Genomic DNA, 25365 nt, shown 5'->3' with positions numbered 1-25365 from the left:
CCGGTTTTTCAAATAGAAATTGTGAAAAAAATCGCTATGTCCATAAATCGCAATTTCGCTCCATAGTGCAGCGTCCTGACGGGCGCGAGCGTGACACTCGACTGATATAATACCCGCCGGCGGGGCGCTTCGCTGTAGGTAATTATCGGATGTACCGCGCGGAGTGAGCCAGGCCTGGTAATAGTGACAGATGCAAATTGCATCGATCGCTTCGCTACGTCTTCTATCTATCTCAATCTATCACGAAATTGAATCTTATTCTGTCGTAAATGTTACTTGTAACTGGAGGTATTTATTATGAAACACTCGAATAACATTCACATAATTATGTCTTCCTCCAGTCACAAATCCTGGGGGTAGCCGCAAATCTCCAGTTCTTGAGAATAACGGCGCGCGCGCCCGGGTGACTTTTGTCACTGACAGTACAGTATGTAGGTAGGCACAAAATAGAATTTTGTGGTATACCTCTCCATAGATAAGAAAAGGAAAACGTTCTTTCTCTTTAAAAAAAAAAGTGTAAAAGAGAGTCATTGTCACGTGACAAAATTAACACGTGCGCGCGCGCCTTTAATGCGTGAGAAAAGCAAAGAACGCGCGCTTAATTGATTTTATCATCGATCACTTAATAGTTTTACACTATGGTTCACGAAAATCTTGATAAGTTACCTTTGTGTTAAAGTGATCATAAAGTATATTTCAGAGTATCGTCGAAAAACTGAAAAGCCGTTTAGTAGCCATGGTGGATTTCCACTCTTTTGGTCAGCTGATAATGTTTCCATGGAGTTCCAGGTCCAAGCCAACTGTTGATCATAATCTCCTAGAAAACACTTCTAAAGTGATGCAGAAGGTAAGAAGAATTTCATTCAACTTTAATCACCTTGGTGAATGGTGATCTTATTCCATGGGTGATCAAAGGACTCTGAACACAAAAAAAAACTTATACGGAACTGTGCAAAAAGGGCAGATGTTCATCTCATACACGTTTCAGGCAATATTCGAATACAAAAATAAAAGCTACACCACTGGTCAAACATACCAAGTGATCTACCCTGCCTCAGGATCTCTACTCGATTGGATGTATTCTGTGGGAATACGTCATAGCTACGTCATCGAAGGCCGCGATACAGGCGAGCATGGCTTCCTGGTACCCCCTGTGTATATCCAGGAGGCAGGTCAAGAAATGTACATAGCAGTCAAGCAGTTAGCAAGCCATCTCGAAAGAAAAACTTCGGTTAGGGCGCAGCACTATCCTTGGTTTTAGATAAGTATGACCAGACTTTTAACGCAGAAGTAGATACTAAAATGTATGAATATCTAACTTACAAACATGTTACTTTAAACATCTAATGTAAATTATCATAAATAAACAATCATTTTTAATTTGCCGTTAATAGGTATTGAAATTATGTAAGTACCTACATAATTCTATTAATTCAAAGATAGCATAAGGATGAGGATATCGATTCGTCTCAAGATTGATTGATTTTGAGACTTGAGATAGCAATTAAGCGACTTAAAGTACAGGTACCTACTTCTTTACAATTCATACAATTTTATCGCACATTTACAGTGCTGGTTCAAGCTATGGTCCCGCGCTGTATTTTCTACTCAGTTTTACTATCGGAAGGAACTGGGCCGAGAAACTAGTTTCATTGTGTACCAGTTGTTAACCTAAACTGTTAACTAGAGAAACCACTTTATAAATATCGCGAGAAAGGGTCGTTATTAGTATTTTCCACGGCCATTACTTCGCTTCGCGATCTAAGAACGACTTGTGTTAACCTGAAACCTACTACAGTGTCCTCATTATTTTAGCCTAGCGGCAGACTATGGACTTTTTGTCGGCCGATAATTGGGTCGGGATAATAATAATTTCAATTCAATACCGGAACAACCAGTTCCGAGAATCTTTAAGAAGATGTAATAATAATAAATACTCTTTATTGCACACCACATAAAAAGAACAGGAAGAAAAGGAACACATAAGGTACAATTAGGCGGTCTTATCGCTGTGAAGCGATCTCTTCCAGACAACCTATAGAGAGGACAGTTACTTACAACAAATGAAGGGGAAGGCGGGATGTTACTCATTAAAGTATGAAAGTACGTACATTTATTACACCGATTTGATATCGGCCGATTCTTCATACAAATTAAAGTCGGGCGCAACTATCGGCCAACTAAAAGTCGATGGGCTGCGCCTAGGCATAGCGCGATGGTATAGTTAAGATATTGAGCATTTAAATAAATAAAAATACAATATGAAATATAATGCGCTTTATTAATAGAAGGCACCACAATACCTGACATCTAACATCAAGCTTAAATCACTCACGAAAATATTTGACTAGACAATTTCTCTGCAACTCCGTATACCGCACTATAGGAACCACTTACAATTTCTTCAAGTATCAAGTACTATCAATCATCTCATAATTTGCGCTTATCATTTATTTCATTATACAATCACAAGGGATTAAAATTATGCTATACTAGCTTTCCGCCCGCGGCTTCGCGCGCGTGGACTACATTATCTACATATTTTAAGGAACCCTATTTTTTTCCAAAATAAAATTTAGCCTATGTTACTCGTGGATAATGTAGCTTTCGAATGGTGAAAGAATTTTAAAAAACGGTCCAGTAGTTTTTGAGCCTATTCATTACAACCAAACAAACAAACAAAGTTTTCCTCTTTATAATATTAGTGTAGATTTATCACCCTTAGGCACTCAAGAACACTTAGAACTCTCCTTATAAACTATCTGGTCCCTATCACATAATCTTCAACGTTCTTAAGCATAAATAGGGTTGCCATCCGTCCGGGTTTCCCCAGATTTGTCCTAGTTTAGAGGGCGTCCGGGTGAGGTTTTATTTGTTGTCCGGGTATAAAAAAATTAAGTCTTAAGCCAATGCCGGGAGACGTGACTAAGTTTTATAAAAACCTGTTGACATATCCGGTTTCTGGGCTTCAAAATCCGGGGTTTTCTCGCATCTTGTCCTGATTACCAAATTTTAGAGATGGCAACCCTAAGCATAAGTAAATAACACACGTGGTTAAGTAAAATGCATCGTAAAAAAGGCATAAACGTCACACGTTTAAGGCAAACGTCACAAATACTTTCACCGTTATCTTCAACGTGCGATTGTGAATGAATTTCAATGAACCGACCAAACTATTCGGTCGTCAAACGAAGAATTTGTGTACAAAATTACAAAATTTTATTGCACACCAAACGAATGCAGTGCGATAAATTAAATTCTATTATCAGCTACATGTACCATAATAATTCATACATAGCAATCACACAAATTAATTGTTATTGAATATAAATTAATAATTATTTATGGAATAAATGCGGGTGATCGATATGTAAAATACGTCATCAATATCATAGAGATCAACATAAGAAATAGTTTTTTTTTCTTTCTTAACGGTTATCTTTCTTACCGGTACTCTTCAAACTGCCAGTATCTCCTCCAGCATGCATATTATCCTCTTTTGTTTGATGTCTAACAGATTTATCGTCTGCTGATCTTAAACGGTCTTGAAGGATCTCGACGGTTCGATTCAGAAGTTTGATCTCCTCTTGTAAAGGATACACTTGCATGTTCATCTGCATCAGCTCTTTTTCATGGGCGAGTTGGAGAGTGTGTAGCTAAAACAAGAATAAAAACATACATTATAATGTACCTACTAGCTTTCCGCCCGCTGCTTCGCCCGCGTGGAATTTTGTCTGTCACAGAAAAACCCTATCGCGCGCGTCCCTGTTTCAAAAACCGGGATAAAAACTATCCTATGTCCTTTCCCGGGACTCAAACTATCTTTATGCCAAATTTCATCAAAATCGGTTCAGTGGTTTAGGCGTGAAAGAGAGACAGGCAGAATTACTTTCGGATTTATAATATTAGTATAGATATACAGGGTGTTAGGTAAATGGGCATATAAATGGTATGGTGAAGTCAGAAAATTGATATCTTCATTTTAATTATTTAAATTTTCATACAAATCGGATTTTATAAATTTTATTTTGTATGAAAATTTAAAAAATTAAAATGATGATAACAAATTTCTGACTTCACCATACCATTTATATGCCCATGTTAACATGAGCTAGTGTCGGCTCATATACCCATTTACCTAACATCCTATACACCGTGTTACTTTGCATTCTTGCCATATTCACAGAGATAAAAGTAGGTAACAGTACCTATTATTTAAGATAAACAAGAGACTCCCATAAAGAAAGTACACTAAGATTTTAGTAAATTTGGTTTTTCAGTACAAATTGGAATAAACCAATTTTGTCTCGCACGTTCTACAGGTGCAAGTGGAACAGGGCCGGATCGTGAATTTGTGGGGCCCTGGGCTGAAACTTCTTATGACGTTGTCACGTAAAAATATCATCCGTAAACCGACTTTACAGACAACTTTTTTTTTTTCCAAATTATAACCTACTTTTTAGCGGGATCTGGGGGCCCCTTGTAACCACGGGGCCCTGGGCTGCAGCCCAATCAGCCCATAGGTAGATCCGGCCCTGCAGTGGAATAAACCTAGTGGGCGTGGCCTAGTTCTTAATTTTATGGCATTGGGTACCAGCCTTTTTATCCAGTCATAATAACTATTTTAAAATACTCTTCAGTTGATTTCAGATTTTCCTTTCTACTTTCGGCNCGGGAAGACTTGAGGTTGGTGACAAATGTATTCTACTCTGCCGTCACCACACGGCCGAGGAATCCCCGCTGTACCACAAATGCGGTTCGGCGGATGACACGGTGCAGCACACCCTCGCGATCTGTACAGGCTGGGAGGAGCAGCGCCGTGTCCTCACTGCGGTCGTGGGCCGGGATCTTTTGCTTCCGAGCCTGGTCAACGCCATGCTGGAAAGTGAAGGATGCTGGATGGTGGTCGCCTTCTTTTGCGAAGAGATCATCTTTTAGAAGGAGGCAGCGGAGCGCGAGCGGGAGAACGATCCTCTCGCCTCATCGCTCCGCAGGCGGAGAAGGGGGTGGAGAAGGCGGTTATACGACCGTTCTACTCTGCCCACAGATGGCGGCCAGCAGGCCGGGGGAGCGGGGGCACCCTTGTCACCTCCGTCTGACGGGAACGGCTTGGCGTTTCGCGCCATTCCCGTCGGATCCCCACAAGGGGGGCGTCTAGGGTCCGCCGTGTAGGCGAGATGTCGCCGGTGGTGTCGCGGAAGTCTAAGGTTACGGCCCGATACTATAAAATAAAGCATTTCCTCCGCGACAAAAAAAGGGGGGCCCGAAACGAGCTGTGCCTAGGGGCCCCGAGATGGTTAATCCGGCCCTGGGTAGTAGAGCATTTGGTGTAACGCTAAGGGTACGTCATCAAGCAATTCGTCTAAGACGTCTTGCAGACACTCCAAGCACCATTTTGATTAAATTATTCGTTGTTTGAATACACTTCAGTCATTTTTGTATTATTTATAACGTGACTTGTGTTTGATGGATTTCTCAGTTTTTTACAAGTGTCAAAAAGACATTTTAAAGACAATAGATTGCAATAGATACCTATTTAAAAATACAATAAAAAGTAAAAAAGTCTCCATCGCCATCGCCAACAAGTGATGTGCATGCGTTACGATAATTAGTGGTGTGTTTAACAGATTGTCGATAAAATAAAATATTCAAGATTAAAAAAAAAAATTTTCGGGCATTATTTTTTTACGGATTTGTGTTCAGTATCAGTAATATAGTAACCTCTGTAAATATGGCAAGAATGCAAAGTAACACCCTGTAGATTAGATGAACAGTTTTGTCTGCATTTTATAGGTCTTACTAAGTCGGTAGGAGAACCAGAGTGACTGACATAGCCCGCAGAATCGCTAAAATCAAGTGGCAGTGGGCGGGGCACATAGCTCGAAGAGCTGATGGCCGCTGGGGCAGGAAAGTTCTTGAGTGGCGACCACGAGCTGGAAGACGTAGCGTGGGCAGGCCTCCCACTAGGTGGACCGACGATCTGGTAAAGGTTGCGGGAAGTACCTGGATGCAAGCGGCGCAGGACCGGTCTTTGTGGAAATCCTTGGGGGAGGCCTTTGTCCAGCAGTGGACGTCTTTCGGCTGAAACGAACGAACGAACTAAGTCGGTGCCTGAGATATGGGAGCGGTACGGGAGGGGCGACATTGACATATTATTATTATGACGTGACAGAGCATACAAATCTGAAGCATGTCTTAAGTAGGGATGTTATGGATATGTAGTTTCGGTTATGGATACGGATATAGGAATAATTATTATACCGCTTTCGGTTACGGTTACGGATATCTGTGCTTTAGAATGCAATTTGCAATAGTTTACATCTGGCCGCACACTTTACATCTAATAAAAAATAAAAAAAATATACTAGATGGCATTATAAAGGTAAATCAGGCTGTTATATGCCTTTACATATAATGCTATACAAAAAACAATTTAAACTGCGTCTTAAGTCTCAAAAACACCCTTCCATACCGCTCCCATAGCTAAGGCTCTGACTGAGTTAAGCGACTAGAACTACACATAGATCCTATAGGTTGTAAACTCACATCTTGAATCCTCTTCTTCTTCAGCAAGATAAACTCTTCGTTCGTTCGCTTCAAAGAATCCAACAAGCTGTTTCGTTCAAGCAATATTACTTCTTTCTGCTTTTTCATCTCTTCCAACTCAGTCACCATTTCGGTGTTCATTCTTGCCAAAATGTTTTCTGTAGACTTATTTTGCTTTAAACCTATCTTCTTTTGAGGGTTTATGTGAAGTAGCACTGAAAAGAAAATTAAAATGTATAAACCAGAGCTTGAAAACACTTTATAAGTAAGTAGCCACTGCTAGATTTGATTACTTACCTTCTTTTTCTTTTTGCAGATTCCGTAAATTCTTCCTTAATTCTTCTGTTTCTCTATTTATCTTAGCAATAGTTCGTTGTTTTACAGTAAGCTCTGCTTGCAAGCCCTTGATTGTGGCCACTAAATAACTATCTTCTTTCAACTTATTCAATAAAAGCGCAGAATTCTGCGACAGTCTGCTCACAGCTGACGAAGCTCTGTCTGGTTTTAAAAATGTTTGTGTAGAAATTGTGTGTACAGGCCTAGGCATTGTTTGGACGGATGCATCAACCATGTTGGCTTTGCCTAACTTATTCTTAAGCTCTGTGTTTACTTTACGATCTTCCATTAGCTGTCGCTCTACGTCAATAATATGGTTTTCATATTTCACTTTCATGTCTCCAAACTTTTCCTGAAGCGTTAACAGTATACCCTGAAAATGATCTTCCTTGTCCTTTAGTTCTTGTTCCAAACGGGCGATTCGTTCTTCCAATAACTTTTTCTTGTTATCTTCCACTGTCGATGACTTTGAGGCCACTGAAATAATAACCTAGTTAATAAAATCATCTTTAGAATTATGGTTACTAAACCATAATTAAAAACTTATTTTAAAACCTATGGATTAACGAAACGCACCTATCAAGGCTGATACAGAATCAGGATGTTTCCTTCTCAATATCAGCTCCATTTCTTTGACCTGCCTTTGAAGATCATGAATTACAATCACGTCTTTTTCATGTTGGATAGTCAAGTTCTTTCTCTCGTTACGTTCTTTATTTAACTCTGCCATTATTCTTCCCTCATTTTCGTTAGCCGCTTTGAGTTCCATATTTCTGTTCTCATATTCTTTTCCAATTCGACTGATAAACTTTTCGCATTCAGCTAATTTCAAATCGGCAACATGTTTTTGTTCGTTGATTTGATCGAGTTTCTTTCTCAGAACTTTATTGTCATCGGTTAGTTGAACATTCAAGAGTTCAATGCTTTTAATTCTCTCATTGGTATCTTTTAGCTCTTCAATTAAACCTTCGTGTTTACAGTTCGTGCTCTTTTTTGGTGAGTTTGTAACAAATCTTGCAACTTTACCGCCTTCTCGTTTCTTAGAATCGATAACCCCAGCCGAATAAGGTCTCGATTTTGGTTTGCGTCGATTTTCATTATTTTCTTTACCAGCTTGCTTGGTATTTTGCTACGACAAGAAAGACAAATTATTTATTTTCTTTACAAGGTACAAGGGACAGAGCAAGAGTTTAGAGACCAGCCTTTCCCCTACTTGAGAATTCATTAATGGATTTACCTCCAGTTAACTCATAAATATGGCTCTTTTAATTTTTTTACGTCGAGGAGTAAAAAAGAAAGTAACTCGCCGTGGAAGTATTTTCGTAGAAAATTGTTCATATTGTATTTTATTCCGAAAACTCACTTTCGACGCACGAGTGTCACCGTAGAACACAATTAGCTAGTCCTATTGAGATAAATAACCCATTAGAAACGTGTTTACAGTAAACACGATTTGTCATCAACGTTGAATAACTGCAACTTGGGCCAATGACCGAGCCATGGCGTCTCAACCTCGGCCACGAAGGTTGTCATTCTGGTTCCAAAACAAATACCTAACGATGCGGCGCCAGAGACGTGATTTCGGCAAATCAGCCCAAGTTTAAAATTAGAAACGCCAACAACAAAGGATCGGTTGGATGAAAACAAGTAGAAAATAATTCTTAAAATATTTTACGTTTAACACATTAATGTTAAAAAGGGAAAGCGAAAACTGTAAGAAATTGTCGCATGAAGAACGGAGTAGTGCTAAACAGAAGTTTGTTATGAAAGGTCGTCAACAAAATCCTCTCACGGTGCTAGACTACTAGGTAGAGTGGAGTCGTTTTTAGCCGCCAATTTGTAGTTTTGTTAGAAACTACGGGAAAATAAAATTCCAGATTTCCGATTACGTATTAGGAATTTTGATAATTTATATCTGCTTACGAAAACTTTTTGCCTACGATTATGGTGTGGACATCCCACTGAGATCATTTCTACGCACTATTTTACCACCCAGATTTTTCTATCAAACAGGCACATGCCGTGTGCTATCCGCGTAATATTTTCCTCGTGATATCTAAGTGTCAAAGTAGAGTTGGAGCTTAAAAGGCTTAGCGGCTGCGCCGGCGCATCAGTGCGGTCATCGGTGCGGTCAGTAGCCATGGGGTCGTTGATGCAAGCGGTAGTCCTCGCGCTGGCGACCACGACGTTCGTGCTGGGCACACCACTCGTCAACGACTTAGAGCCAGGGCAAGGTAAGTTTTTGTAAACACCATAAATTTTGGAGTATTTAATGCTAATTATTACCTATGTCAAGGTTTTTTTTATTTGATGTAAACCATTTCAATTCGAATCATTGGCTTTCGAATAGGTGATAAACTTTAAAAAAATATTTAGCTTCAAAAACTGTATCATATTATTTGATGTTAATTTAGATCTTTTCTTAATAATAAATGTATAACCTGAACCATTAAAACAAGGCGATATAAATCTCAACTTCTGCGCATACGCACTTCCACAATAAAACCTAAATTATTTAGTTTCAAATGTCATACCTATTAAACGAAAGCTACAATTTGCACCGTACCGATACATTTTTGTCACAAAAAGCTTTATTCCCGAACTATCTATAGATTAATTTAACTATCTAACACTTGACTAAAACGATTTTAACAAAAAATATTCTAACAAGAAATCTTGCGTCCTACTTTTCCGCTAACTTGATTCAATGTGCGAAATGAAATTGAATATCTAGCGCTACAAACTTTTACATGTAATTGAAATACATAGCTAAATTAATTTTAATTACGTAAATGACTGTATGTGCGACGGTTTTCACCGGATTTTGTATGTTAGGGTCGCTGTTTGACCTAAATGATATTTAACAGGATAAAATAATATAAAAATGCAAATTATGCTATTAAACTTAGATGACCTAGGCTTCTAGACTTTTATAAACATATTTTGGAGTTTTATACTTTAAAAACAGGCATACAAAACAACCAAAAAATACAGGGCCTATCAAAAAATTTACTCCTAAAAATTAAATGATTAATAAAAAGCGGAAGAAACGACAATACACGGGAACATTGTTCTAAAACGAATCGCTATTCCGGGCGTACAGTCGCCTTCGATATACGTGATCGAAATCGACGATTAAAAGTTGCGGAAACTGTTTACGTATAAAAATGCATGAAGATCAACTCGTTTAACAATGCAAAATGGCTGTGGCACTCTCAAAAAGTTTGTTTTTGTCGTGCAAGGAATCCAAAATGAGGTAATGAAAGTTCGCTATTAGGTAGTTTTAAAAGTACCGTTATTGTTACATTACTGGTAGGTGTGAACTCAGGTTAAACTTGCAATTTATTTAATTTATAGTGGTGACTTAATAGTCTTCCTTGTTAAGTCTAATTTAGTCAATTTTAGTCTCTATTAAATACTTTTTTTAATGGTTTTTGACCAATTTAGTTTCATTTAGTACCAGCCATTTCTAACTAGTAACGTAAAAGAAAGCACATGTTCATAACAACACTAATTTCGCACGCAAATAGATTCGGGAAAGTTTTACGCGCTCTAGCGACAATTTAATCAATACATTCATGGCATTGTNTCCAAAAATCCATTGGTGTCAGGTCCGAGGATCGTGGTGGCCAAGCTACTGGACCCCTCGTCCAATCCACTGTTCACCAAACGTATTATTCGCGCACTTGACGTCCTTATTGTGGGGGAGCACCATCCTGCTGGTAGTAGCAGTGCCGTATTATCCATAAGGCACTTTAGGCCAGTGCCTAGGGGCCCACTATGACCAGGGGCCCAGCACTCCCGATAAAAAAATGAAAAAAAAAAAATGTTAAAGATTATTTTTATGCAACAAAACTCAAATCACCTCAAAACTTCGCCTTATTTTGATTTACATATTCAATCGTCAAATTTCGATATTGTGGATGGAAACTAATTCATTTTCGTAACGTTGACATTACTGCTTTGGTTTACATGACAGGTCGACCGTCGACGCCCTTCAGAGGCTAAAAAGCCTCACTGCAGAGGCTAGGGAGAGGGGTGAGGGTGTGTTGACTGTATCATTCGATATAGCCTTTGGATATTGGTATTGAAAGAATACCATTCCTCATTCCACCATACTCTAGGCACTTGAACATCACAGAGTGCCTCAGTACCTTCGAGCGCTGCTGGCCGATTACTTACGGGCCCGCGAAGTCCTGTATGTTAACAGAGACGGCCAGCTCAAACGGCGCGGCGTAGCCAGCGGGGTTTCGCAGGGTTCGGTGCTCGGTCCACTCTTGTGGAACCTAGGCTTCAACTGGCTCCTCCGGGGCGTCCTTCTCGCGGGCATGAGTGTCATATGCTATGCGGATTAGTAGTTAGGATTGACGTCAAAGGCCAGATGAAATATCTGGGCCTCATGCTTGACGGGAGGTGGCATTTTAGCCCACACTTCAACGGGCTAGCGTCACGCCTCCTCAAGGCAGCTGGCGCACTGAGTTGGCCCCTCCCGAATTTGGAAGGTCCACAAACGAGGTGTCGTCTACTTTATGCAGGCGTTCTGAGGAGCATGGTGCTGTATGGCGCCCCAATCTGGACGGACGCACTCAACAAGAGGGAGAATGCTGCCCTTATGCGCAGGCCCCAGCGGGCCATAGCGCAGAAAGTCGCAAGGATCTACCGTACGATAGGGCACGCTGTGGCGTGCGTCCTCGCTGGTACTCCTCCTTTGGGAGCTAGAAGCTGGGGTCTTGTCTGTCATCTGTCATCTATCACTGGATGGCAGACCAGAAGGCGCGTGGAAAGCGCCCGGCCCCGGAGCGGCGCGGCGCCGTCAGGCAGGAAGAGCGCGAGATCATGATCGCCCGCAGGAAGGAAGACATGACTCGCGCGCAGTTTGGCTGCCGCACTCTGGACGCCATTGGTCCTGTTNAATAAAGATAATTTTGATTTTGATTTTGATTTTGATTGACATAACAAAAGCCGCAACACCTGCAGGACGTTCAAAAATAAATAATTCCTCATTCGATCCGAGATCAGCGTGGAATGGAAATCACGGCAAGGCCAGAGAAAGTCATTAAACATGTCACAGGACGGACGGGGCTCGTATTTAAAACATGTTTCTATTTATCAATGACTCTGGGTCGATGTAATCAGTGCGTGTACAATCGCCTTGGCAAAACAATAAGACTTGCCACTATTAAAGTACCATAAATCACTTTACATTTGACCGATATATCTATTTATTAGATTTGATAAATCTATTATTATACTTTTCAGTGTGAATAAAGTACCTACTCAAATACGATACGAAATATTGCTAAAATAAAAATTATAACACCATGAACAGCATAGGCGTTAAAACTGTTCTTTTCTTAAATTTTTCCAATGTTTGTCCTTGAAAGACGTAAAGAGTTGTAAACATGACTAAAATCCATTCAAAATACTTCAACAATATTTTCTCCCCTTAAACTTTTTGGCCCAGCTAAAATGATAGATCAAGTAAACAAAAGAATCACGCGGTAATGCCATCAGCTCATTACAGATTCATGAGCTATATCCTGAACAGCCGCAAAAGGCGATTATGATATGCAATTGCACTAGAGGACCTAATCGCGTATCATAGCAAACACGGTAATAATAGATAATGGATCACGCTTAGCACAAATAGTTAACTAGCTAGTCTAGTATCCGAACAGCATCACCAATTTGGATTCTACATGAAACAATTATCTTTTCATGCATAAATGTACTATCAAACCAAAAAATATCTCTCTTGCGGAAAATTCTTTTAGAAAATATCGGTCGTAATAAATCACAACTGAAGAATTTGAGCAAAAGCTGCTGTTATGTTGAAAAAAACTTAATTTTCAATAATTTACAGATTGGCCACCTAGAAACTCTGTGAGACAACCGTCCGAAATTGCTGAGTCGGAAAGTGAAAAAATTGTGAAATCACCAGAAGTTCTAGAAAAACAACCGACTAATGAGGTTCAGAATAACGTAGAAGATGTTGTAGTTATCGAAGCTAGCAAAGAACCTGTAAATGAAGTACCGCCAGAAGTACCACAAGCTGAACCTTTAGTAAATGCACAGAGCGAATCTGACAGCGTGCAGGTCAAAAGTGGGAATCTCAAAAATGAAGTGGAACGAGTTGATTACACTGGGGCTCAAGTTTGGAAAGTCTCTACAGAAAAAACCGGCGTGAAGCAACTTCTTCGACAATTGCGTCGTAAAAACTGTGAGTAAATAAATGCTAAAGATAACATGATGAATAAAAAAGTTAACAAAATGCTAATGTACATTTATAATTTCAGTGATTCAAACATGGGCTGGCAACGGTACCTATATCGATGTTCTAGTAAAACCACACGCTGTGGAAAACGTTACGGAAACCCTGAACAAGGAAAATATACGTTACGTCATAGTTATTGAGAACCTGCAAAAGATGATTGATGAAGAGAATCCTCCGCTCGATGAAAATGAAGCTGAGCTCCAGGACAGGCGAGGTATGTATTATTTTTACGGAAGGGTAAAACTCTGCGATGTGAAGTGCTCATTAAGAATTGTGGCTGCGAAACTCCGTAACCAATATTCCAAGGGTGGTGTAATTTTGTTGCAGCTAGAGCTTACAATTTTTGGCGTTACAGGGCCTCTCGGTTTGGTATAATGGGAGCCTACATGGGCTACAATACCCTCAACGTACCCATGGAGTATTGGGCGTATGCGCACTGGGGTTCGTTGTTAGAATCAGGCTGTATGGCTATGTGTGTTTGTGGCTAAATTGTGCCTATTTGTCTGAAGATATAGGGTTTAAATACGAATTATGTTCCAAGCAGAAAAACTATGTCGTGTTTTTCTCTAATAACAAACTTGTGCTCAACGCTACTATTCGAAATGTTAATAAATAAAATTAAAGAAGCTGATATCAACTCTACAATGTGTTTGGTCACGCCGTATACCTGACATTACCTACCTTTCGATAAAAATCTCTTGAAATTCACGATAATTATTGATATTATGTTGTTTAAATTTGAAGAATTTATTTTTATTTTTCTTAAATCCTATGTCCAACTCTCATCCAATGTTGGTACCTATATTGGACACATAGATCTAATGTGTGGCGGCAGTAGTTAACTCGAGTGTAGAATCCGAGGAACAACTGTTTTAATAACAGCCTTTGCTGAATACGATAAAGAATGTTATTGGATTATTTTAACGTAACAGCTGCATGATTTCTTGTGATATTAATGATGTGAACTAACACTGTCCATGTATTTCAGTGTCTAATAAAACTGAATATTTTGTGATAAGCAATCGTCACTGACCCAATACCTGTTTTATTACTATTATTATTTAAACATAGTTCAAAAGCAAACGCGTTTACTTGCAGGACACCGAATGAACTGGAAACAGTACCACAGACTGGAAGACATCCATGGGTTCCTGGACTACCTGGCCAAAACGTATCCTGCTCTAGTCAGCGTTAAGACTATTGGAAAATCTCATGAAGGTCGAGAGCTAAAGGTAGATTTTTTAAATCTAAATATAATAGTTTTCTAGATCGCTATCCCAAACGAAACTAATAAGTATTACAAGTAAAATAAATTACAGTTATTGACGTGAAACTGATGCCCGTTTTCACCATCAATCCCTAATTTTTGACCCCTATCTAAACAAAATTCCTGTTGTGTTACCATAGGGGTCGCTTAAAAATTAGGGATTTATGGTGAAAACGGGCATGAAACAACTATCCAGCTCGAAACAGAGTAACTTGAACTATCTGTAGAAAAAATAGCTCTTGAGAGACACTAAGTTTTCACGATCACCAACCCAAATTCTGTTTTTTAACAGCTACTCCGCATATCCGACGGCAAACCAACGAACAAAGCCGTGTTCATAGACGGCGGAATCCATGCGCGTGAGTGGATCAGTCCAGCAACCGTCACTTACTTCATCAACCAGATCGCAGAGAACTTTGACGTGGAGTCCGATGACATCAAAAACATCGATTGGTAAGTCATTATAATGAGAATCGCTATGGGATGATAGCACCAGAGACATGAATCCAAAAACCACCAACAGAGAAATTCGAAACTAAGCGCGATTTTGGAAACTAATAGGGCTTACTCCAACTCTTGTGTAGCCAGGATCTACAACTTTAACGCCCACAGGGCTAAGTTAGTCGCAGATCATTAGACCGGCAAGAATCAAATTAAAATGAGAGTAATTCAAAACTCACCAATTAAAATCATATTCATGAATTCGAACCTTGAAAAGACCAAGAGTTAAGTAATACATGTTTCCAGGTATTTCCTGCCAGTTCTGAACCCAGATGGTTACGAATTCACACACGTGGGAGACCGTCTCTGGCGTAAGAACAGAAGAAGTTCCTACGGAGTACGACAATGTTCCGGAGTAGATCTCAACAGAAACTTCGGGTAAGGATGTCAGACATAAGTAGTTTCGTTTCAGCCAAATGACGTCCACTGCTGGACAAAGGCCTCCCCCAAGGTTTTCCACAATGAACGGTCCTGCGCTGCCCGCATCCAGGCTCTTCCCGCGACCTTTACCAGATCGTCGGTCCACCTAGTAGGAGGCCTGCCCACGCTACGTTTTCCAGCCCGTGGTCGCCACTCGAGAACTTTCCTGCCCCAACGGCTATCGTCTCTACGAGCTATGCCCACTGCCACTTGATTTTAGCAATTCTGCGAGCTATGTCGGTTACTTTGGTTCTCAGACATAAGTAGTAAATCAAGTAAAGTGGTCGAGTTAACTGCGCACATGGAGGCCGTGACGTCACATCAACACTAAGTAGTACGGGACGAGGCGAATGCGGGGAGATGTGCAGTAGGCCTAAGATGCGCGCCGTGATAACTTTTATCGACGTCAAAATGTATGGACAAAATCGATAAAATGGCGTGATAAACACTTATCGCGACGCGCATCCTAGGCCTACAGGTGAGTACAAATACAAATACAAATAAGTTTATTGTGCATAATGTTACAATTTGTACAAACCGAAAAATAGTTAAATAACTAAATGTATCTCTTATTTAACTTAAAACCAATTTTAAAGCAATACAATTTTATTAGAAAAATGTAGGTAGGTACAGAAACACAATCCTTTACCTTCCGTACTAGTACAAGACTGTGTTACGGCAAGGTAATGATAAAATCGTCCTGGGCATAAGGTACATTTTGCAATGCGTGCATTTGAGTTTAACGCTGGCGTTAAATATTGCTAACGGTAGAATTAAAAACATTCGGGTGAGGTGAACAACTTTGCACAGTATACGCAAGGCGTAAAGATAAAACAAATAAACAGAAACTTAAACTATTATGAGTCAATCTATTTTTAGGCTAATGAGAGCAGGACATTTTATTATTTAGGTAATAAAATGTTGATACATGTATATTGTTTTACTTTACTATTATGGTTTTTAGCATTTTTGCAGAAAGATGCCAAAAGTTCAGTTAATAATGTTGTTTATTTAAATTTATCTACATATCTACTTCATTTGTCAAAAAAAATAAAATATAATAAATAGATATTTTTATGTCTACAAATATGATAAATGCGAAAGGATTTTTGTCACTCTTCCACGCAAAAAACCACTATACGGAACGGAACTACTGAACGGATTTTGATAAAACTCCACAGTGTTATCTATACTAATATTATAAAGAGTATATATTTTTGTATGTTTGTAATGAATAGGCTCAAAAACCACTGAACGGATCTTGATGAAACTTCACAGCACCATTGATTATAATCCAGAATAACATATAGGCTACAATTTATGACGAAGGAAGAGTCGCGTTCCAGTGTGGTGCGCAGTTAATTTGATAGGGTTGTACTAAGCACAGAATCGTTCACTTTTCACGGCGTCGTTAAATTAATTTAAGGTTTAATTTAATTAAATTTTGCCTTCTTTTCGAACTAGATATCGTTGGGGCGGCAAAGGCACTTCGAACAACCAATGCAGCGAGATATACCGAGGACCGCGCGCCTTCTCCGAACCTGAATCAAAGGCTATTTCCGTAAATATCTTTATCTATTAAAATATTTGTTTACTTCATCAAAGCACAAATTAATTGCGTATTTTATAAAAATTGCCTTGCACTTTATCAATGAGTAGTTAGTTAGCTAGTTGGGTTTTCCCAATACTGATCATAACAATCAAAAAGTTTAATTACAATAAAATTAATGATTACAACTAACTAGCACTTGACAAAACAATTGTTATCGTACTTACTGTACATACTCATCAGAGGAAAAATAATGAGTAACCTACTAAACAGATTTTTAATGAAAATTGAGTAACTTCAAAAGTTCAAATACAAATATTATTGAACACATTGAATTTATTTTTTTCCAGGATTTCTTCAAGAGCTCTGCTGCCAATTTCACTGCATACCTGACATACCACAGCTATGGCCAGTACCTCCTGTACCCATGGGGTTACGACAATGTTGTGCCCCCAGACTACAAACAACTGGATGTCCTTGGCCAGAAGATGGCAGCAGTAAGTAGAATCCCATCAAAAACAATACTTGTCAAAAAAACCAAGTCTCGCAACTCAGTTGTTCTACGGTAAAAAGTTGTGAGATCCATGTAATACCAAGTCCAGGCCAGGAAATCTTTAACGTTTTACATAAATTATTGACTTGGCCATCGCACTAAATAATTTAATTTACACGTGTTTTCATGCGATGGCCAAGTCAATATATTTATGTAAAACGTTAAAGATTTCCTGGCCTGGACTTGGTATTACATGGATCTCACAACTTTTTACCGTAGAACAACTGAGTTGCGAGACTTGGTTTTTTTGACAAGTATTGTTTTTGATGGGATCTCATTTCTTTTTGTATTTTGTAGACAGCAGTTATGTATCTAGAAAACTGGACCGAAATTGAAAAATTTTACTCGACTTGGCGGTTGCACTACCGTGCCCCCAAATATTTTAGTTTTTCCTTGATTCATACACCAAACACTACTTATATTCCAAATTTGAAGCTTCTAGGTCTGCTAGAAGTGCCTTAGAGTTTTGATGATCGGTGAGTCAGTGAGTCAGTCAGTGAGTGACAAAATTAAGTAACTTTGACCCGTTATAATTCTTAAACTACTGGTTCAAATTGAATGAAATTTTAAATATACCGTGTCTTTACAATGCCTGCATAGCTAATGAAAATTCAGCCTTCTAGTTTTATCCACAACGAAGTTACAGGCGGTCGAAAATGGCCTGAATTGGCACTGCCGTGCCACACGTGTCACACTACAGGAGAAGGACAGGAGACTATCACAACAAGTCCTATCTTTGTTAGTTTTTTTTTTTAAATAGCTTTTTTTATGCTAGACAAGGCAGGTATTTAACCACAATCGCACCTGGTGTTAAGTGAGATGCAGTCTAACCAAGTTAAAAATTAAAACCAGCTGTAACCTGTTAAAAGTACCAATCCAATACAAAAAGTTGATGCCCTTTATTTTAATTACCTCTCAAAATATCTCTTTAAATTTTTTTTTTTTTTTTTTTATCCACAACGAGGAAGCTCTTGGCCTTTATCAAGTATTTTTTCTTTATCAAGTATTGCTTAAATTCCTTAATTATCTGTCTGTAGGTCATTGAAAGCACCAGCGGCTACAAATACACAGTAGGAGCGTCAAGCAATACCCTGTATCCGGCCGCAGGAGGGTCGGACGACTGGGCCAAAGCACAGGGAATCAAGTACTCGTACACCATTGAACTCTCAGACGCAGGACGCTACGGCTTTGTATTACCCACCACTTATATCGAACCAGTGGCCAAGGGCTCCTTAGCAGCACTAAGAGTTTTGGCCGCACAAGTTAATAAAGAATAATTACACTACATGCCATTAAGTTAATAAATTAGGATAAGTAAGTTATTTTAGAGTACTCAACATAAAAGCAATAAATGATTAATGTATGGAAAATGTTGCATTTTAATTCACAATTAAAATAATTCCTACTTAGTATGTGAAGAGTTCAAAGAGAGATCAGAAAGTAGGTGGGTACTAACCTTATGTGCCAAGTTACAATTTTGATCTTGGTTTTCTATGGGTTTGCTAACTTTGATTTGGGGTATGACAACCGAATTGGATACACTGCCTGGGATACTGTTGCCGGTCACATCAGCGACAGGACTACTTTTCAATAAGTTTTCCGTCTCTAGAGCAATATCTTCTGCTCTCTTCAAAATCAACTCCACATCATCCATATCCTCCTCTGCCATTTTATTATTATTCCCTATTCCACCAGACAGTTTGTTTATCTCAGTAAATATCATTTTTATCTCTTCATCACTGTCTTTGTACGCTTCACAAGTCTTTTCGAGGTTGAGAAATTCTTTTGTAGAAATACTGTTTTCATTAGATGCTAATTCAACCAGGTCTACCATGGCGAATTTAGACATGTTGTTAATAAATTAAAATAACAACAAATTGTCTTCAATGCTACTTTTCTTTTTTATTAAACTTCATTCATGTTATTTTTCCCCAATTCTTTCAAAGCGATCAAACATTTAATTTTTCGTTGCCAGGCAACGAACGACTACGATTTTGACATTTGGGGCATTCCATGCGAAGCGGGCAGGTAAAAAAAGTCGATGTTTCCGATTTCAGTAATATTTGAGTATGTTCTACCTATACATATTATTGATACGTGTACCAAATATTTTTGTAATATAATGACTAGTTTAAGAGTTATGGGTCTTCGAAGTTTTCGACAACCGGTTGGCATGCAGTACTTCAAAGCTGATTATGGAGTCATAAAATTATATATTAAAATAATTAAACCACGGGATTTATTACTTCATTTACAGTGCTTTTTAACTGTATTTTTGGAAACGAAAAAAAAATTATTTTTTCCTAAAAAAAATGCAAATTAATTTTTTTTCCTCGATTTTCACAAAGTTCGACCCTTTCGATTTTTTTAATTTTTTTGATTTAAATAGCTAATATTGTGTAGAACATTCATGCCAACTTTCAAAGTGGGCGTGGAAGTGGATTCGGAGCTAGACTGAAAATACTGCCGAAGGGTGGCGTCCAGCGCCGCGCTAGATTATTCGTTAATTAAAACAAAGGATAAAGTTGATGTTTTTATAAATGTGGGTCCCAAAACACAAACTTTTGGAGTACGGACATGCCTAGGGAATGACGTTTTGGGTCATTCAAAAGGAATTTAAGATGTTTTAAAAATAGTTTAAAAAAATATAAATGGGTGATGAATAAAGCACATTGCGAGCTGTTATTTAACAATTTTGGAATTAAATATTAACAAATATTTCATGTGAAATGTGGCGCGGACTAAGAGTTGACATATTTTTGTGGAATGACCCAGATGTAGTACCTACCTCATAGTGAAAGTCATGTATACTTTAGTGTAATATGATTCTACCACTATTGTTAATATTGGGTAACTTGTGATATAAATTATTTTTAATTTTTTGCTATTGATATCGTAGTCTTTCTGCTAAGTATAATTATTTTGCAGAAACATTGCATTTTATTATTTCTATGAAAATTAGTACTGAAGAATACGATTACTCTATCTCTAATTATGACAACTACGAAGAGATTGCTAACTACACCGGCGCTCAAGTACTTAACGTAAAATTGCGTGGAGAAACTGATCTATTATTCATCAACAACCTTGTGGATAGAGAAGGTAAGATAATTCGATGGCTCCTACGTATAAAGGCGAAACTGCCGCTTACGCCTTTTTCCAATTATTTAAGAAATGATTTCATTTTGCTCTAATCTATAACGTCAGTAAGAAAAAAAAAATTTTTTTCCATTAGATACAAAATAAAATTGTAGGCAAATAGGCGTATGTGCAAAATTACGCCACGTATAAAGCCCAATCATACGATTCGTCAATCTATACGAGTAGTTGCTTACATAAATATATATTTTTTATAATCCAAATCTTAAATAAAGCCATGAAAATATATAGCAAATTGTTTTATTTATAAATTTTGACACATTATATAGTTATTTAATTTTTAGCGTTAAGAGTCGCATCTCAAACTAATTTGAAAATTATAAATAACTTGAAAAAATCGAACTGCCTAAAGGCATTGTGGGTTAATTCCCGCCTTAGGCAGTTCGATTTTTTCAAGTTATTTATAATTTTTAAAAATATGACACATTATGTTAAAAGACCTAACTAAATCTCGAGCACAGTATATGGGCGTATTTGCGTTAAAACGTAATAACGATACATTAAACAACTTTTTCTAACTGATTTATTATTAATATAGCACATGATAACAATTAAAATAATTACATGCATAAATAAAGAGAGTAATCGCTTAAAATATTATATTTACGTTGTCATTTAAGTCTCTTTACGTTGAACAATATAAATTAAATTATAGAAATGTGACGACGTAAAAGGGCAATGCGTAAAATCTCAAAATATATAAGAAAAATATAAAAAATTATAACAGCAGTAGCAAAAGCATTACATGTTAAGGCTAAATGTGAAATTTCATTAAATTCGTTTAAGTAGGTCAGAAGATATGACCCAAAAATATGGTTCTGGCCACTAAAATGGCTCTCCTGTAAAATTTACTTTTTTCACTTACGCCAGTATACGTAGGAGCCATCGAATTAAAACATATTATATTGAATTTAAGAGTCTTAAATCATTAAGTAAAATAAAGTGGTGAAAGGTTATGCCTTTGGGTTATGCGTAAGACACACCACCATGGTGTGCGCCTCAAAATAAATACATATATTATTATTACATAGAAAACACCCAGACCCGTCACAGAAATTTAAATTAATCATTTCAATTTCTGCCCGGCCGGGAATCGAACCTGGGACCTCTCGGAATAGTAGTCCGTTCAACCACTACACCAAACGGCCGACAAAACTAAATTAATTACCAAATTAATAATCATTTGATATTATATTATAGGGATAAAATTATGGAAGTTAACATCAAGTTTTGCTCAACTCTTAACATGGTTAAAATCCAGGCGTAAAATTAAACGACTTTTAAGATCTAGATCACTTAATTATACAATCCTAGTCAAAGATGTACAAAAAAGAATAGATGACGAGCAAACTGAGATAGATATACTGAATGATGCCAGTCTAAGATTCGGTAAATATATCAAGAGCTTTCTGTAAGTAAGCTAATTTATACCTACTTCAAAAATATCTGTCTGAATTTTCTAGGTCTCGCTTGTCTAAGGATCAATATAAAGTGAATAAATTCTTCTCGTTCGTTCGTTCGTTCGTTTCAGCCAATTAATGACGTCCACTGTTGGACAAAGGCCTCCCCCAAGGTTTTCCACAATGAACGGTTCTGCGCTGCCCGCATCCAGGCTCTTCCCGTGACCTTTACCAGATCGTCGGTCCACATAGTAGGAGGCCTGCCCACGCTACATCTTCTAGCCCGTGGTCGCCAATCGAGAACTTTTCTACCCCAACGGCCATCGACTCTGCGAGCTATATGTGCCCTGCTCACTGCAACTTGATTTTAGCTATTCTGCGAACTATATCGGTCAAACTCTTCCCATTCTTAGAAAACAATTATAACGTTGCCTTTTTTAATTGGCCAGAATCTGCACTAAGGTCAATATTTTTCTTCAGTTAAAAGCACTTGGAAGAGGCCTTTGTCCAGCTGGTTTGTCATTTGGGGGAAATGAATGCACTTCCGATGTCTTGTTTGTGTTTTAGATCATAACCGCCTCTGTGGTCTAGTGGTAAGACCACCTGCTTCAGATGCAGAGGTCCCGGGTTCGATTCCCAGTGGGGGCAGATTTTTCTGTTCGGTTTGGTTGGTGGTAGGGCTTGTTCTAAGTCCGCCTGGCTAGCTACCACCATCTTACCTAAGTCTGTCGCCATAACAACAATGTTAACAGCATTCGTGGCATTGTTGTGTTCCGGCAGTTAGAGGTAAGATAGCCAGTTCCTCCGTGGTTGAGGATTCCGGGTGAAGCTCGCTTCCACCTTCGGCCTGATCGTCACTTACCATCAGGTGAGATACAGGCCAAGAGCTTCCTCGTTGGGGATAAAAAAAAAAAAAAAAAAAAGATCAGAAAATGGATTGGAACCGTTACCACAAATACGAGGATATCATTGCTTTCCTTAATTATTTGAGTATATCATATCCAAATATAACAGAAGTTAAAGTTCTTGGAAAGTCTCATGAAGAACGTGAAATAAGGGTAATAAAATATGCAGTAAAATGTATTTATGTTCACCCTGCTTGATTGTGTTGTGATAGTATTCAAAACAAAACATTATGTTTGCAGTTATTTCGTTTATCTAATGGAAATTCTTCTAACAAAGCAGTCTTTATAGAAAGTGGAATACATGCCCGAGAATGGATAAGTGTAGCTACAGTAACTTATATAATTAATGAATTGACAACTCATTTTGACGATGAATCTGATGATATTAGGAACATTGATTGGTATGTATAAATAATATTAAAATTGCCATTATTGCGTAAAATAAATAGGTACCTACTTAATGTATTACATTTGTTGTGCTATGTTGTGAATTGTCTCAGGTATTTCGTTCCAATAATAAATCCAGATGGTTATTATCACACTCATAAGTCTACAGGTGGTGATCGCCTTTGGAGGAAAAATAGGAGGCACACTACAGGAAGTTGCTTTGGTGTAGACCTTAATAGAAATTTTGGGTAAGTAAGGCCAGTTAACTGTTAATCTCCTTTTAAGGGTTCCGTAGTCCTGACAAGGGGTTCCTTGTAGTTATGTCCGTCTGTCTATCTGTCCGTCCGAGGTTTTGCTTGAAAACTTTTGGCAATAGAGAGCTTAAATCCTTAGAAGAAAATATTAAAAGTGACTTTAGAATGAAGTAATTGCTTGCTTCTGAAATATTATATCAAATTCAAATTCAATTTTTTTTATTGCTTATTAAGTGTGTTTCAACCACGGAACCCTACACTGCGCGTGGCACGATGATGTGTAATGTATGTTACATACCAAAATTATATTTAATTTTAGTTATGGATGGATTACAAAGAAAAATCACGGAATTGACAATTGCAAAGAAGATTATGCAGGACCTCATGCTTTTTCAGAAGCTGAAACTATAGCTATACATGTGAGATTGTCGTCAGTATATCCATCAAGATAATAATAAGTACCATGTACTTTCATAGGACCACAATAACTATTAATTTTGATTTACATTTATTTTTTCAGGATTTTATATTGAATTCAGCCATAAATTTTACGGCATACCTCTCATACCATAGCTACGGGCAATTTATTTTATACCCTTACGGATATAATCAAACTAATATCGATAATTATAAGGAATTGCATGACATTGCTGAGGGAATGGCTAAGGTAAATAAAAAATAGAGGTACATACACCCTGCAGTACACCTTTATATTGCCAACAATAAAAAAATATAGTTCGTTCGTCGTTCGTTTCAGCCAAATGACGTCCACTGCTGGACAAAGGCCTCCTCTAAGGTTTTCCACAATGCACGGTCCTGCGCTGCCCGCATCCAGGCTCTTCCCGCGACCTTTATCAGATCGTCAGTCCACCTAGTAGTAAAAAAAATGGTTTAATAAAAATAATCTTAATGTTAGCAACAAATAGAAAATATAAATTATTTCGCAGGTGTACAAGGCAGTAGGGTATCGATATCATGTAGGAAATTCAGCAAAAATGTTGTACCCTGCATCTGGACTCTCAAACGATTGGGCCGCAAGCATCGGTATTGAACATCCATTTGTAATTGAATTAAGTGATACAGGTTTTAATGGCTTTCTTTTACCATCAAAATATATTATCAAAGTTGCCAATAGCTCGCTCGCTGCATTAAAGGAATTAGCTGCATACATAATCAATAAATAGCCTTAAATATTTTGATTTACTTTTATTTCGATTTTAGAATAACCCCCTAGGTGGATGATGGTGCTACGATTTTTTAAAGGTAGGTAAACTATCTTGTCTCCATTAATTTTGTGAACAAAGTTTTATTCGGTTTTTATCTATTAAAACCGGTTTACAAATTATTCATTAAAAATTAAATGGCAATACCGTCACAAAAATTAATTAAACGTCATTATTTTTGCAACTAAGGATGCGAAAATTATCAAATTGAGTGATCAAAAATATATCGATATGATTTCTGAAAACTAGCTTTTGCTCACGGCTTTACTAGCGTGAAATTTAGTTTGTCAGAGAACGTCATAAATTATAGCGTGTTACACTTGTTTTTGCGTGAAAGAGTAACAAATATAATCCAGACATCTAAACATCCATACAAACTTTCGCATTTATAATATTTAGTTAGTTAGGATTATGAAGACGTTACGGTTATTTAGGAAGTTATGAAGTTGGGATAAATAAAATATTAGTAGTCGCATTAATTTGTAATAATATGTAGAATAGTAGGAAGAATGGTAAGATTATTAGGATAGTAGGATAATTTTGATTTAATGACAAAAGCTATAAGAATAAAATATAGGTACTAAAGTACGG

At 37.8% G+C, this 25365-nt stretch overlaps 4 protein-coding genes across 4 annotated transcripts; 3 read left to right on the top strand and 1 right to left on the bottom strand.

Moving 5' to 3' along the window:
- The first annotated feature begins 700 nt into the window (after positions 1-700).
- Positions 701-1854, top strand: LOC114363515 (carboxypeptidase A4-like). Its single transcript, XM_028319254.1, has 2 exons — positions 701-847; positions 989-1854. Exons 1-2 carry the CDS (start codon positions 737-739, stop codon positions 1259-1261), a joined length of 384 nt encoding a protein of 127 aa, XP_028175055.1. The 5' UTR covers positions 701-736; the 3' UTR covers positions 1262-1854.
- An 859-nt stretch (positions 1855-2713) lies between these two features.
- On the bottom strand, positions 2714-19428 carry LOC114363502 (centrosomal protein of 162 kDa). The gene is made up of 5 exons (XM_028319235.1): positions 18903-19428; positions 7459-8011; positions 6844-7359; positions 6547-6761; positions 2714-3656 (listed from the first exon to the last, which is right to left on the bottom strand). The coding sequence occupies exons 1-5, from the start codon at positions 19293-19295 to the stop codon at positions 3429-3431; spliced, it is 1905 nt and encodes a 634-aa protein (XP_028175036.1). The 5' UTR covers positions 19296-19428; the 3' UTR covers positions 2714-3428.
- Positions 8964-18816, top strand: Mf-cpa (molting fluid carboxypeptidase A). Its single transcript, XM_028319236.1, has 9 exons — positions 8964-9116; positions 12746-13102; positions 13179-13370; positions 14255-14388; positions 14716-14876; positions 15171-15302; positions 16809-16905; positions 17244-17390; positions 18484-18816. Exons 1-9 carry the CDS (start codon positions 9023-9025, stop codon positions 18721-18723), a joined length of 1554 nt encoding a protein of 517 aa, XP_028175037.1. The 5' UTR covers positions 8964-9022; the 3' UTR covers positions 18724-18816.
- Positions 19429-20484: 1056 nt separating the features above from the next.
- On the top strand, positions 20485-24777 carry LOC114363501 (carboxypeptidase B-like). Its single transcript, XM_028319234.1, has 8 exons — positions 20485-20548; positions 22930-23063; positions 23151-23311; positions 23411-23545; positions 23871-23970; positions 24072-24218; positions 24508-24595; positions 24773-24777. Exons 2-8 carry the CDS (start codon positions 22938-22940, stop codon positions 24775-24777), a joined length of 762 nt encoding a protein of 253 aa, XP_028175035.1. The 5' UTR covers positions 20485-20548; positions 22930-22937.
- The last annotated feature ends 588 nt before the right edge of the window (positions 24778-25365 follow it).

Source organism: Ostrinia furnacalis, unplaced genomic scaffold (assembly GCF_004193835.3).
Source record: "Ostrinia furnacalis isolate ACB-3 unplaced genomic scaffold, ASM419383v2 OfSCF7157, whole genome shotgun sequence".
NCBI classification, from domain to species: Eukaryota; Metazoa; Arthropoda; class Insecta; order Lepidoptera; family Crambidae; genus Ostrinia; species Ostrinia furnacalis.
This window is presented reverse-complemented; position numbering and strand designations above follow the sequence as displayed.